Source organism: Corvus hawaiiensis, chromosome 4 (genome assembly GCF_020740725.1).
Source record: "Corvus hawaiiensis isolate bCorHaw1 chromosome 4, bCorHaw1.pri.cur, whole genome shotgun sequence".
NCBI lineage: Eukaryota > Metazoa > Chordata > Aves > Passeriformes > Corvidae > Corvus > Corvus hawaiiensis.
This window is the reverse complement of record NC_063216.1, coordinates 19,981,713-19,995,714: the sequence shown is the minus strand read 5'-3', so window position 1 is coordinate 19,995,714 and position 14,002 is coordinate 19,981,713. Positions and strand designations below refer to the sequence as shown.

Sequence of the window (14,002 nt, the reverse complement as noted above, 5' to 3'; positions counted from 1 at the left end):
GAGCCTTTTGGTATGTATTATTTCTTGAAACTCTGAAATCATCATTTGTTAACTTACTGGTGTTTTTTGCCCCTAATAAATTTTACATCAGCTTTTTAGAGGACTGCTGTGTCTGTGGCCACATTTAGAGTTGCTGAAATACTGGGATGTGTTGGAAAACTAAAGAGTACTGAAACATCCACAAATAATGTTCTGCAGGTCAGAACCTTGTGCACTTTCTAAATAGGTCAGGGTTTGGTTTGAGAATCTGGTGTTTTTTGAAGATACCCTTTACACTTCCTTTATTTCTCTGTTTCGTTCTCCATTCACAGAGTCTGCATGCTGGATTTATTTGTTTTACATTTCTTTGCTGTCCATTTTGCTGCCAAATCATCATCTCGTGTTGCTTGTCTTATATAAATGTTAACATTAGCAAGCTTTACAGTAACAGTCTGGAAAGGAAACATTTACTTCTGAGCTTCCCTCTGCTAAACAAACCTACAGCGTTTGCTTTTTTGTGGCTACTGGTGGTTAAGGCCATGGGTTGTAAAACTGTAATGCTGTAGGCAGTGTCTATTACAGTTATGATCACTGTAACATGCACTTCAACATATTTACTGTTTCGCTTTTAAATTGGTACATTCAGCGTGGAGGACATGGCTCCCCATTCCCTCATACAATATAATCTCCATAGGTCCTTGAAAGGCTGCAGGAAAAAAACAACTCTGTTTTAAATGCTACGTTTTTGTTCTCGATGACACATAATGAAAGCATCAGTGTTACTTTTGTGTCCTGAAAGAAAGGGTGATAGCATGGAGTGGAACAGTGATTCACACGTAGGCAGAGAACTTGACAAGAAATAAACCATTGCAACACCGAGTTGAGCAGCATGGAAACACGGGCTTGTCCAGGCTTCCTAAAATCAGATGTCGCTCCTAGAGAAAGCACCACTGCTTTCCGTGTATGGAATTCGCTTTGTGCCTGATGGCTTTGAGAAAACATTTTCCAGAAAGTGCAGCAAACGAATGCTACGTCATTGATTGTCTGTGCCCCGTGGCTGGGTCTTCAGTTGCTGGACCACATAAGGGGAGTTCAGCAGGAACCGACGGAGAAGACCTGCGTGGGTCCCCGTGCCCCGAGCAGGGCCGGCCTGTCCCCGCCAGCGGCCGGGCTGAGGCCAGGGTCGGCGGCGAGGGGGCGAGAGGTGGCAGCACGGGCGCTGCGCGACCCCTGCTCCGAGCGAACTCCGCCGGCTCGTCAGAGGGGTGTCCGGCCGGGACAGGGCAGGGCAGGGCCGGGACACGGCAGGGCCGGGACACGGCAGGGCAGGGCCGGGACAGGGCAGGCCGGGCCGCCCCAAGCGCCGCCGCCGCCGCCGCGCTCGTTACATAACGGGGGGGGGGCCGGCGCGCGCCGCATCCCGCGCCCGCCTCCACGCGTGTCCTCGCGGCACCCCCGCCCCGCCCCCTCCCCGCCTGACACCGCGGGGGGGGGGGGGGCCCAGCGCGTGCCTCCCCCCGCCCCGCCTCCCGGGAGGGGCGGCACGTGCGCACCCCGCCCCGCCCCGCGCGCTCGACGGGGAATCGCTCCGCCCCCGACCCTCGCCGCGCATGCTCAGTCCCCGCCGCTTCGGGCGGCGCGGGGCGGGGCGCGGAGTGTTCTGCGGGGCGCAGGCGCGGCGGGGACGGTCGCCAGGCGGGGCGGCCGGGGCGGGCCTTCCCCCCGCCCCCCTCCCATCCCCGTCCCCATCCTCCTCCTCCTCCCGCCTCCGCGGGGGCCGGGTGACGCACGTGCGCGCGCCCCCGCGCGCTGTTGTCCGCTCGCTCCCGTGCCGCCCGCCCCGTGCGCGTGCCTGCCGGCGGCGGGGGGCGCGCGCGGCGTGCGGGGCCGGCACGCGCGCTGTTGTTATTGGCGGCGCCGCCGCGGCCGCGGCGGAGGGAGCGGGGCGGGGGGGAACGGGACGGGACGGGGAGGAGCGGAGCGGGGCGGGCGGCTCAGTCAGGGAGTTCTTTAAAGATGGCCGGAGCGACGGCCGCCGCTGCGACCCCCGTGTACTGCGTGTGCCGCGAACCCTACGACGTGAGCCGCTTCATGATCGAGTGCGACATCTGCAAGGACTGGTTCCACGGCAGGTAAGGCGCCGCGAGCCGTGCCGGGGCCGGGCGGCGCAGCGGGGCAGCCGCCGGGGCGGGCGGCCGGGCGACACCGGGCACAGGCGGTGGCAGTCACCTTCTCCCCTCCCGCCGGGGGGGACAGTGGCTGCGCGGCGGCAGCACGGGGGGAGCGGCGGGCGCTCGCCCCGTCCGGCTCCCCCCCCCCGCTCCCGGCGGGGACAGTGCCGGCGCCGGCGGGGGCGGTCGTCCCCGGGCACATGGGTCCGCGGCTGCGAGGGGGCGGACGGGCCGGGCCAGGCGGCCGGGCGGGGGGGGGCCGGTTACGAAAGAGCAACAGATGCGGGGCTGGCGGGGCCGGGGCCACCCCGAAGTTGTGCCGACTGTGCGGAGGCGTCGCGTGTCCCCCCGCGACCCGGGGGGGTCTCTCCCGGGACAGGGCGGTCTCCCAGCGGAGAAGTGCGGGCGCTGGGGTTGTCCCCGGCCGGGTGCGAGCTCCAGGCTGCCCGTGCGTTTTGTTCGGGGGGCGGCAGAGGAGGAGAAAGAGGGTCGCCCCGCACCGCTCGCCGCTTTGACGTTTCCAGCCTGGTCCCGAGCGGCCGCCGCCGCCGCCGCGCGTGTGATTTGCGAGCCGAGCGTGTGAATAATAAAAGACCCGTCGGCAGCCGCTGCGAGCGGCAGGAAGCGGCGGCGGTGGGGATTCACGGGCAGTTAAACAAAGGAGCAAGTTGGGGGCCCGCGGCAGCGGCGGCAGCGGCTCGGCCGGGCCAGGGTTGCGGGGCCGCTCGGTGCCGCCCCCGCCGTGCGGGGAGCGCCGGGGCGCGCGCGGCGCCCGTGATTGACAGCCCGGCGTTTAAATACCCCGAGCGGCGACAACAACAGCGCCGGCCGCCCGCGCCGCGCCCCCTGCCGGCCAGGGCCCGCAGCGCCGCCCCGACCCTGCCCGCGGGGGCCGGGTGCGGGTCCTGGTTGTTCGGGTTTGCTTTTTTTCTTCGTTTATTTTCCTGTTTCTTCCCCTCAAATGGTAAAAGACAAACGCCGGCAAAAAGTAGGTTGTGTATCTGGGTACTGCTTAACAGTAATTGTTACACACGGGTGTTCTCTTACCACGTTTTAGGACGAAAGGAAGGTTCCCAGCATTTCAGATGTTTACTCGTGTGTACGTCGAGTTGATTTGTTCTTTCTCCATGGGCTTCGAACTGCAGTATAATAGAAAGTGTGAAAAGGGCTCTGTAAACAGTAAAAACTGTCAAAGCAGGATTGTTGTACCTTAAAAACAACCTCTCATTAATATTTTTAACTAGACTGCTACTACTCTTGCCAGTCCTGTTGTTTAGAGCAAGACATACAACAGCTCTTTTGGGTTACAACAGCTTAATACAAGTTTGTCAGAACTCGGTCACTGCCTGCAATAAAGGTGCAGGCATTGCCTGAAGGTGTTTGTACAGTTACAGGTTCTTTCTCTTCCAAGTCTTTTTCTGCGTTTGTGTAGTTGCTCTTTCAGAATGTCCTGGCAATTGCTCAGGTTCCATGCAGGCTTAACTTAAATGCCAGCTTTGTGCATCAGTATTACTGGGGTATGGGTGAATTAAATTTCTGAAATTGTTATGAGGAGGAAAGCATTACCTGATTCAAAGGTGGGACAGACCACTTGGTAGCTTTCTTGGATCTTGATCTGCAAAAAGCTCCACACAGGTTACCGTGATTGAGCTCTGTCATGTAGTTGGTAGAAAAAGCCTGCTAGCACTGAACTGCTTTGATAGTCTGAAACCCTAAGAGTGGAAAATAAGCAAGCAGGCCAGCAAGAGCTGGCAACAGCCATGCTGCTTTGGGATTTAGCTGCATGCTCACCCAGTCCCATGACTAAGGAACAGGTTTTTGGGAGACACGTTGCCCCCTGCCAGCTGTGGTCTGCTCTGGGAGTGCCTTTCCCCTTGCTTTAAGAGTGTCTGAAGACTGTTACATAGCTTGTAAAAGAAAACACACACTCTCAAATCTTGAAGTTTTTGGTGGACTTTGTAGTTTCCTGTTTTCTTGATTTTATATTTTTTCTTTTTTTTCCCCTGGCCTGTGGAATGGGACTGATGTGTCTTCTGTCTTAAGAAACATATGAACCCAGACTGTGGTGTGCTAGCATGATACCTAGCACATATTATTGGATTGCGGACTCTTTGCTGCCTTCCTGTGTACAGTCAAGAGAGTTCCTGAGCAGTACAGTGGAGACAGTACAAAGTCTGTTCTGGCAGATTGTTACTTAGTCCCTTTAAATTTTTATGTGATTTTTTTTTTTCTCTGCGTTCTTCATGTGCTTTCTGTCTTCAAATGATTGGTACTTTGGTTTGCTGTTATCAATGTATTAGTACTATGAAATACGCATTTTATTGCTTCTGGCAAATATTTGTGTTAAAGCAAATGTTTTGTTGTGCCTGGCAAGGCTGTGAACCTGCATTGTGGGTTTCAGTTACTCTGAGTGGGCCTAACATCCAGCCACAGTCTGGTGTAATTACCCCTTGTGAACAAAAGAGCGTAACGCGGGTGCCTGCGCACTGTTTGAGGCTTCGTCGCCTTCCTGAACGGCTTGCAAGAGAGCAGAGACTAACGGAGCTTTAGATGTGACAAACTGTCAAAGCTTTCAGATGGGCAAATCCATTTATATTTTAGATAATTTTTGTGTTTTCCCCATCTTTTTCTCTGCTTTAAATAAAAATGTCACATTAAGCTGATTCCCGCTTTCTGGCTTGTCTAGAATGTACTCTAGCTAGAATGCAGCATAAAAAGTCCTTTATACTGCTCTGTGTGCTCAACTTTTTCTTGGATCTGTTCCGTAGCTCTTGAAACCTCTTTAATTTCTTGGTTTCATCTTCAAATGATATGTATCATTCTATGATACTTCTTATGCTGTCTCTGCCTTCCTTCGTTTTTTGATGCTTCGCCTCAGTTATTAGGTTAACTACATGCTGTCATCTTTTCTTGTATGTGTTTTTTGCTGTGATGTATTCTGTGCATAAGTTACATATCTTTTTTTAAACTGATCTTAAAGTCAGCTCTGTTCTTGAAATATATTTGTGAAATTTGTAGAAATCCTATTGTCAGCTTTGAAATTTTTGTCCTTTTTTCCGTCCATGATACGTGTACTTGACTCGATTAATATGCATTGCGTAGATGTGACTTATTCCTGTAGACTAGATTTCAGACAGGTCAGAACAAACTGAAATTTAAGCATATAATTCAGGTTTTGTCTGCACAGTGTAATGTTGTCTGTAATGTTTCAGGAGTAAAGTACTGTAGAATTGGCCTTTTGAGGAGGTTGGGTATGTAAAGCTGCACTGGTACCATACTAGTTGAAAAGGAGTGTGCGGAAGTCAGTCAGGTAAACTGAGAGTTAAAAATGCAGATGCCCCTACAAAGTCTTCTGTGTAGCACTTTTCCGGGGATGTTTTGTTTCTCAGCAAACACAGTGAACTTCTAACTTGCCTCCATGATGAATAGGTTAAGAAGTTATCAAATGTGTGCATGTCAATTACAGTAACAATCTTTGCCTTTTGAAATGCCTGCAACCTTTCTAATGTATTTTTTTGCATTTAAAAAAGATATTTGTCTTTTTTTTTTTTTAAACAAAGGAAATATTTTACTATTCAAAGAATGTTTTACTATTCAAAGTTAGAGCAATGGGGCATAGAAAGGGAAAGCATCCTTTTTTTGTTTGTTTAAAATTAGCACTTCACCTGAAAATTTTGTAATGGTGTCAACTTTGGTGTCTTCCCCCTCAAAACCAAGAATTTTTTTTATGTTTACAGAAATAAATATTTAATTTCAGCAGCTTAGAGTGCAGTAAGGGAAATACAGCACTAATCTGTATGTATGTACATGCTTCTGTTGCAGAGCAAAGTCAGATTGATTAAATTTATATGGAATTGTTTTTAAATTGATAGCTCTTGTTCTCAGGATTAATTCTGTATTTTGTATAGTCTTGAAAGAATCAGCTTTTCCCTTTCCTAGAGCAGTTCGTTGATGGTATTTTGCCATTAGGTGTTTGATGTTTTTTACAGCTTTGTCATTATTAGAAAACATTTAATAACATCATTTGAAAAGAAAGGTAATTCGTGTACTGTTTGAAGATTATCATTTAAACTGCAGATGCCTTGAGGCCTTTTTTTCTCAAATGGAGGAAAAATTCAATGCCAAAGTCACATCTGAGCAAAGTTCACGTAGAACATATTTTTTCTGATATTGTATAGATTTAAACGTGTCTTTGGTGTCTGAAGAAACACAAAACTTCTCACCCGCTCCTTAATATGATCTCGATGTAAAATCAAGGTTTCCCTCTTACAGCTGTTAGGTTATGTGGTACAGGTCTCTCAGTACGCACTGATTTGTGCTCTGAAGGCAGGCTTTTTCCTTAAGAAGGCAATGCATGTGCTATAGTGACTACTTTTCCCGAATTGGCTCTTTGTTTTGGAGCTTTATACATGAGGTTCTGCACGATGGGCTTCGCCAACTCTTTGCTGCTGAAAGAGGCTGTCCCGCTCCTGGCTGCATGCTACTATAATTCCTCTTTTGCTGGTTCAGTGCTTGCCTGATTGGTAAATCAACTCTGCTCAGAAAACTGACAGAATCCATTCTCTTTCAGGGTTAGCTTTTTGTTGGGTTACTGAGCTGAGTGGGCTCATCAAAGGCTAGGATGAGTCCGAGAGTGTTGCAAAACACTTGGAGGAATGTGTTGTTGGAGATGATACTGCTGGGAGAAGACAGAAGAGTTGCTCATTTTTCTTTCCCACTGCCCACTTGGGATTGATAGCTCACCCAGTTTTGTAGAGCCTTGTTTTTGTGTCTCAGTCACCGTGTGTGATTCTGCCCAGACCCAGTTGCTCAGCTAGTGGGGTCCAAGGGAATCAAGGCATTTCCAGTGCAGCTGCAGGAGCACAACCCCAGAACATCATCTGTTTGCAGGGGTAGGTGAAGCTCTTGTATCTGTCTTGGAGTTGGAGAACAAGGCAATGGTGATGCTTATGTCAGGGAATGTGGAGATTGCAGAGAGACCTTTACAAGTGTTTTCTGGTGCAGACCTCTTTACAGAAAACTAAGGCCTTGTAGTTGACACATTCAGGGGCTTGAACTGAATCAACAAATCTTTGTCTGGTCAATAGGGCTTTGGTCTGGCACCAGAGAACTCTCAAGCTTGACTTTCTGGCTTTTGTGATGTATAAGCCTTAAATTCTTCATGTGGCAATTTGGTGTATCTTAGGGAAGTGTTTTAGACCAAGGGAAAGCTAATGTGTTTAATCTTACTTTTCCTTGGCTTAGCCATGTTTCCTCAGAAGATGGAAGCCTCAACTTCAGTCAAATAAGCTGTGTACCCTCTGCCAAAGAATTAAGTAACTGGAAGTGACTTCAAGCTCTTCTAACAATACAAAATCTGAAACAGTTTTAGTTAAACTGAAATGAAACTAGTTATAATGAGGATGCTAGACAAGCACTTGTGTAACTGGGTGTCTGTTTCCAATCCTTTTATATTCATCATTTGGACAAACCATTTTTTTCCTCTTGGTTCCCATCTGTGAAGTGGGAAGACTTATTAATATATATTAAAGTTAGATATGTTCTACCATAATAAGCACTGAAGAGTTAGTTGCAAGTATTCAAATTGCTTCAGTTTTTGAAACTGTGTTTCAAACATGTAGAATTGTGTGCAAGTTTTTCTCTTTATAGTTTTCTTGAAGAACTGGCTTTATTTGAAGTAGGTGTACTTTGAAAGTTAACACTCCTTTCCTTGAGATCTGTAATTTTGTACTTTTTTTTTCATTTGTTCTGGAATGAAACATAGATGTTTTAGCCTATGCCTTCTGATATAGTAACTAGGACAAGAAAAAAAACATGCTGTCCAATAAAGATCTGTAAGAGAACTGAATGGTACACAATTCAGCTTTTTTAATTAGAAGTCCAATAAGATTCTAGTGAGTTTCTAAACAGTTATTAAATGGTAATAGTTTTAATTTCTAAAGTACAAATTAATTATTACCTTTTCAGTGTTAGTTAAAAGATACAGAGGTTCAGATTTAGTAATTTAAATGCTACCTCTAATTTTCTGTAATATTATAGTTAGCCTATATTTTTGGTATAATTGTTTTTGTTTTGACCATTCTTGACTGTGCAAATGAAAGCACTGTAAGTATTTGTGTAATTTAACAGTGAATTTTTTATTAGCTAGTTAATTTATGATGATTTTATATTTCAAAATGTCATTTGTTGATGCTCATGTAGCACTTCAGTATCTTCCTTTCCCTTTGTTATGTTTAATACATAAATGATTTGACTGAAGAATTCAAATGTTTTCAGAAGGCTCTGTTTTGTGACTTTTGTATCTAAAACTAGAGAGGTAAGAGGAGTCTGGTTGGGTGACTGCTGCTTGGTACACTTAACTTCTGTATATACCTACTAGGTGCTATAGTGCAGAATGTGAAATATATTATTTTTACTTTAAACTTACCTTGATCTGTTGATAATGATGAGTTCTCTTAGAACAACACAATGGCAGTAAAATGGCCAGAGTGGAGTATTACTCTGTTAACTGCCAGTGGGAAAAATCACATTATTTTGTTTTCATTCTTCATTTGTGGTTTCTAGCTTTTCTTTTTGTGGATAGTTTTCAAATTCATTAGCGGATTTTTTTAATGATCGGTGCAGTTTCAGTGCACTTTCTGCGTCATCTTTTGAAAGATCATGCAACAATACAGTGTCTCCATTCTGTTCACATGACAGTTTGCACAAGTTGAAGATGAACTAATACTCTTCATGTAAATATTTGTACTTTCCCTACATCACTGTAAAATAAAAAACCGTTGTCTCAAAACAGCTCTCAGTAATCAGTAAAGATTTACGTAGGTACAATACACATACTTAAAACCATAAGCATGCTCAAATTTTACCTTTGTCTCATTGCTCAAGTATGAAAATTCAATTAACAGCATTGCTGTTGCTTTATTATCAACATATCAGAGATATTTTAGTGAAATATAGAGCTTTTAAAAAAGCTAAGCTATTTTTCGTTTTTTTGGTCCTTTCTAATGTATTATAACATTAGCTCATGAATACACAGAACTAACAATCTGTGGAGTATGAATTGTCTTGAGATGTCTGCTGTGTGGTGGTAATATGGATTTATGTGGCTGGTTACCCTCCTCAGGTCAATTCTGCTTTTGAATGGAATTAATATTTAATACTGTTTTCTCCATTACTTCAGCATTAACTAAAGTAGACTTCAAAACTGGTGTTTCTTTTTGAAAATACTGAGTTCGTTGTTGCTCAGGCAGGCATAAATGCTGATGTTCACCACAAAAGCAAGAAAGCTTTTTTTTTAAACCCTCCCACATTATTCTGTCTTAAAAGCCATTTGGAGTATGATTGTTCTAGATTTTTAATATATTGTGGTATAAAGTCTATTTATTTTCATCTGAAACTGTCAGCTGATATTGCAGCTAGGGTGAGAAATTAATTTCATAAATTTAATTGTGTTTGTTCCATTTACATTAATACTTTATTCACTTAAAGGCTCTTAAAGCACTGTTCATGAAAATGAGTGCAAGGAAAGGTGACTCTCTGAGAAATGGAATCTTTGATATTGAAGAGACGGGATTCATCTGATCTGTCATTCTTGCCACTTATCAGGCGGTATTTTCTAAAGAGGGTGACATTTTTCTTTTGGGATATTGATGTTTGACTGCCAATAAACAGAGGCCAAATCAGATAAATGAAGAGCAGCCAAAGAAATTGCTGTCTTATTACCCAATAGTACTTACAAAACTTCTAGTTGTCTTGCTCAACATACTGATTTTTAGTTTTGTTTCAATAACAGGAATATTTGGATCTTTTCACTAAAGGATTACATCATGCTGTTGACTTGCAAAACTTGGTGTCAAGAACAAGCAGAACAAGAGAAATGAGGTGTTGGGAGTCACCATAGGGCTTTCGGGGGTACTGCTGGGCACATGTCTGAGGTGCAGAGTGCTGTACGGAGCAGTCTAGGAGCAGTACCAAAAGCAAGGTAGCTGTGCTAACGAGGCACTGTGCTCAGGCAAACATTGCCAGTCTGCCTCTCAGCATAGTGCTGTCCCTTATTTCATGAAGGTGTGCTGTGCTGACATATCACAGCCTCAAGCCCACTCTGTCCTAGGTATTTCTCTGTGCTCTATTGCTTATGTAACAGAGGACCAAAATCGCGTCAAGAAAACTGGTGTGCACATGTAGTCTCTTAAATCTCAAGCTAAGTTCTGACTGCAGTATTTGTCTGCCCAGAGGACACATCAGTGTGAGGCAAAGGTGAGCAGCAACTTGCTGCCTCTGATGCTGTGCTCTCCTGTGTGAACTAAAGTCAGGACATCTCAGGGCATCCGTTTGCATCTCCTAACACTGCAGTAAAATGTGCTGCTCTGATGGAATGAGTATGACAGAAGTAGTTTAGAATGCTGTTCCTATTCTTGCTAAGAACGAATGGGACAGCTGTAGTATTGAGTGACTGGACTGATGTCCTTGCTGAAAAGTGCTTATTTAACATTGAACTGAGTGAAAGCAGATGCCTTGGCTGTACCTTACTTACACTTCCAGCATGGTCAGCTGGCTTGTGCTTGAAGCATCATGAAACTGAAGGATTTAGGTATTAACTGGGGTTAGGAGTATCATTTGAGTAGATCAGAATTTGCAGAAGCAAAGGTGCAACTCTTAGGTGCTTCTGCAAATGTTACCTCCTGACCTTTGTATTTTACTGGTAAGGGCGGATTCCAGTTTCCCTTTGGTTTTTGGAATTGGTGTGTCAGCTGGCATTGCCAGTGAGAATATACTGTACATTCTGTTTCCTGGTCCTTATTTGACTGTGGAAATAAAGTTGCTGTCTAATGAACAAACACAAACCCTCCACTTTAGAGAAGAATAAACCTTTTTACTCCTAGCTAGTTCTGATACTGAATAGATTTATTACTATAAGAAAGAACAAAATCTTGTATATAGATGAAAGGAAGGTATCACTGGTACCAGTGTTCAACCTCTCAATGCCAGGTGCTGTTACTTGCTTCTGGCAAAGATGCCTTGTGTACAAGTTGTCTTTTCCCAAAGATAGTTCCTTACATTAAGGAATAGATCTGAGATTTCTGTACAATCCTGTTTGCCTATTGCACATTAGTGCTCTTGTGCCTTTTTTCTTCCCCCCAGCATAGGAATGTCGGTGCTTCTGTCTAGTTGGCTGAATCTTTGTTTTTCATAGGGTTGCACTGTGTCTAATTCTCTTTTTTCTTTGATGTCTAAAATAGTGATGTTATGTGGGTACTGGGACAAGGAAATGAGCCAAAATCATGAAAAAGTGGTAAAACATGGGAAAAATAAAGCTTAAGCCTTTCATTATGATCAGTGAAATGATTTTGAGCAGACATCTTGTTTGTCTGGACTACACTTACATGAAACAGGCATGGTGTATTTACACCGTGTGATTAAGAGTGAACTGCAGTGCATTCCTTACTGCTTTTGGTACACGTGTGCAGAGAATGGAAGTGAATGCATCCCTGCACTATGCGATGGCAGTTCTCAATGCAAACTACATGGAAAATTCTTGGGGAGTTGCTGGTGGACCATAGCGCTGATGAAGCAGTAAAACCTCTATTTGCAATTTTCCATTCCAGGGCAACAGTACTAAACTCTAACATGATTTTCATGACACATTATTAAATGCTTTGAATATTCTTTTTTTCTGGGGTGGTTGTTTTTCCTTTTTCCTTTCTTTTCTTGGACTGCTAATAGGGAATTTGGAGACAGAAGTAGCAGATAAATGTTTTATATAAATGTGTTGGTTAACCTAGTAAAATAAAATTCTGTTTCTTATGCCAACCTGAGGAAGCTGGACAAGCATCTTTCTACATACACATTGCTCTGAGCCTCTGAGAAATTCATCAGCATTCTATGAAGCTTGTGCACCATGATACTTTGGAACAAGGTTTTTGTTAGGAAATGTGCTCTGTCCCTTAATGTGCTTGCCATGTGTTTAGAAGAAAAACTGTAAATCTCTAAATGGTCATTGTTGGAAACATACTGACTATATGCCAAGAGGATCGGAGTAAAGTAGATACTTCCTTTTCAAAACTGTACCAGACACAAAATAACTGAATGGAACGTATGGTTTTCAGGTGTCTGAAAAATTGGAACTGAGATCAGAAGATTTTTCTGTTCACATGGGGTATCTACAAAGGGAGTAAGCAGCCTCATATAGAAGAGTCTTGTAGGCAAAAAGCTGGATGGAGAGAGATCAAGAAAGTAAAGACAATGCAGAAGAAAACTGTTATCAAAACAAAGAATATGTGGAGAATATTAACTTGTACTGCAAGAGTGTGAAGTTTTAGTTTGAACATTAATTTGTGACTGGAAAAAGCCTCTGTGCTAAAGTATCTGTTGCATAAAATAAATGTTGCAGTGACCAGTCACTCTGAAGTGATGTGAGGAAGATCCAAGTCCTAAAGGAGCCAGTGGGCTTGGTGATACTTGCTGATACAAATGCATGGTTGAGTTTTTGACTGGATGGAAGCTACTTTATGGTGTGCAGAACATAAGGAGCGATGATCAGCATTAAATTAAATTTGAAATGTAACTTCTAGTATCTTTCTCTGAATGGAATCTAACCTGAATCAGCTGCACCAAGTCCAATTTAATTTATTGCATTTTCTGAAGATAAATAACATAGTTTGAGGTTGTCTTATGTAACTCTATGGCTTAAATTGCTAAAAGAAAAAAGATACCTTTTTAAAGAAAGCTGACTCTGGGTGTATTTAAATTGATGTACTACAAATTGCATTGTAAGGTTGGGGAATTCTCATTCTTCAAATAGCTTGATTTATTTATTTTTTTTTAAGTATTTCTAGTTTTAGTTAGTTTCATAGCCAGTGCTATGTAATGTAAGAAAACCCTGATAAATAAACTTTTCTTCTGTAATTGAATTGTGAGAAAAGCTTTATACTTCACATTCAGTGATATGTCAAACTCATTAAAGGCTCTTTAGAGATCATTGACCTCTAAATCTTTATCTAAGAAACACTTCTGGGAAAAGATTATTCTTCTGTCAAGTATTTACTACTTTTTGCTAATTATCAAAGAAAAACCTCTTTGGCACTCTCACATAATATTAGTGGAGGTTGTAAAGAAAACCAAAACATCATTATCACTTTCAAGCCAGAAAAGCAACACCTGTTAAGTGTTACTTATACTCCAAAAAGTCTGGCAGGTATGATGCAGATCTTAGGCAAATTTCAAGTCCTTGCCAGCTCTTGAAATATTTAGAGAAATTGACAGTTCTGCCTTTTTTAAAAGAAAAACAGGTACATTTGTAGTCTAGGGAATAGACTACTATATTCCTGTAGGAAGTGCTATTAAATCTGAAGACTAAAAAAAAGTATTAGTATATCCTAAGACTTGGAAAAGGTTGTGCTGTAATTCATGCTCACATTATCTATTTATTCACTAATGTCAGAAGCAGGGACCAGAACTTAAGATAATCTTGTCAGTGTCTGAGAGTTTTAACCAGACCCTTGTGTTGGGGTCATGTTACATTCTGTGTTGGGCCCATAATTCTTGGATACCTTTCTGTAGAGTAAGAAGTCCTATGTGGGGGAGATAAAGGATATCTTTACATAAAAAGTGAGCTGGAGGTGAACATTCCCCTGAGACGTGTGGGCTTGAACTCTCACAACCTAAATAAGCACTGCTGCCATCTCAGTTGGAAAAACAAAATAACTTCTCCCTTCATAACAATGTTTTAGTGCCCAGCACTTCGACAGTCTGGCAGCTGTGCCTGCCTCCTGGCTTAGATGCCAGGGAAAGTGGCACATGCTGGGTGGGAGCACAGGGTGAGCACAATAGTGGGTGCTTCTGGAATTTTCAAG

At 43.8% G+C, this 14,002-nt stretch overlaps 1 protein-coding gene across 2 annotated transcripts in view; it reads left to right on the top strand.

Moving 5' to 3' along the window:
• Positions 1–1,959: 1,959 nt before the first annotated feature.
• Positions 1,960–14,002, top strand: part of KDM7A (lysine demethylase 7A) — a 65,306-nt gene continuing 53,263 nt past the window's right edge. For both annotated transcript variants that reach the window (XM_048301074.1, XM_048301073.1), the window contains exon 1: positions 1,960–2,111. In XM_048301074.1, coding sequence (XP_048157031.1) covers positions 1,996–2,111 — 116 coding nt within the window. In that variant the 5' untranslated portion in view covers positions 1,960–1,995. The remainder of the gene's footprint in view (positions 2,112–14,002) is intronic.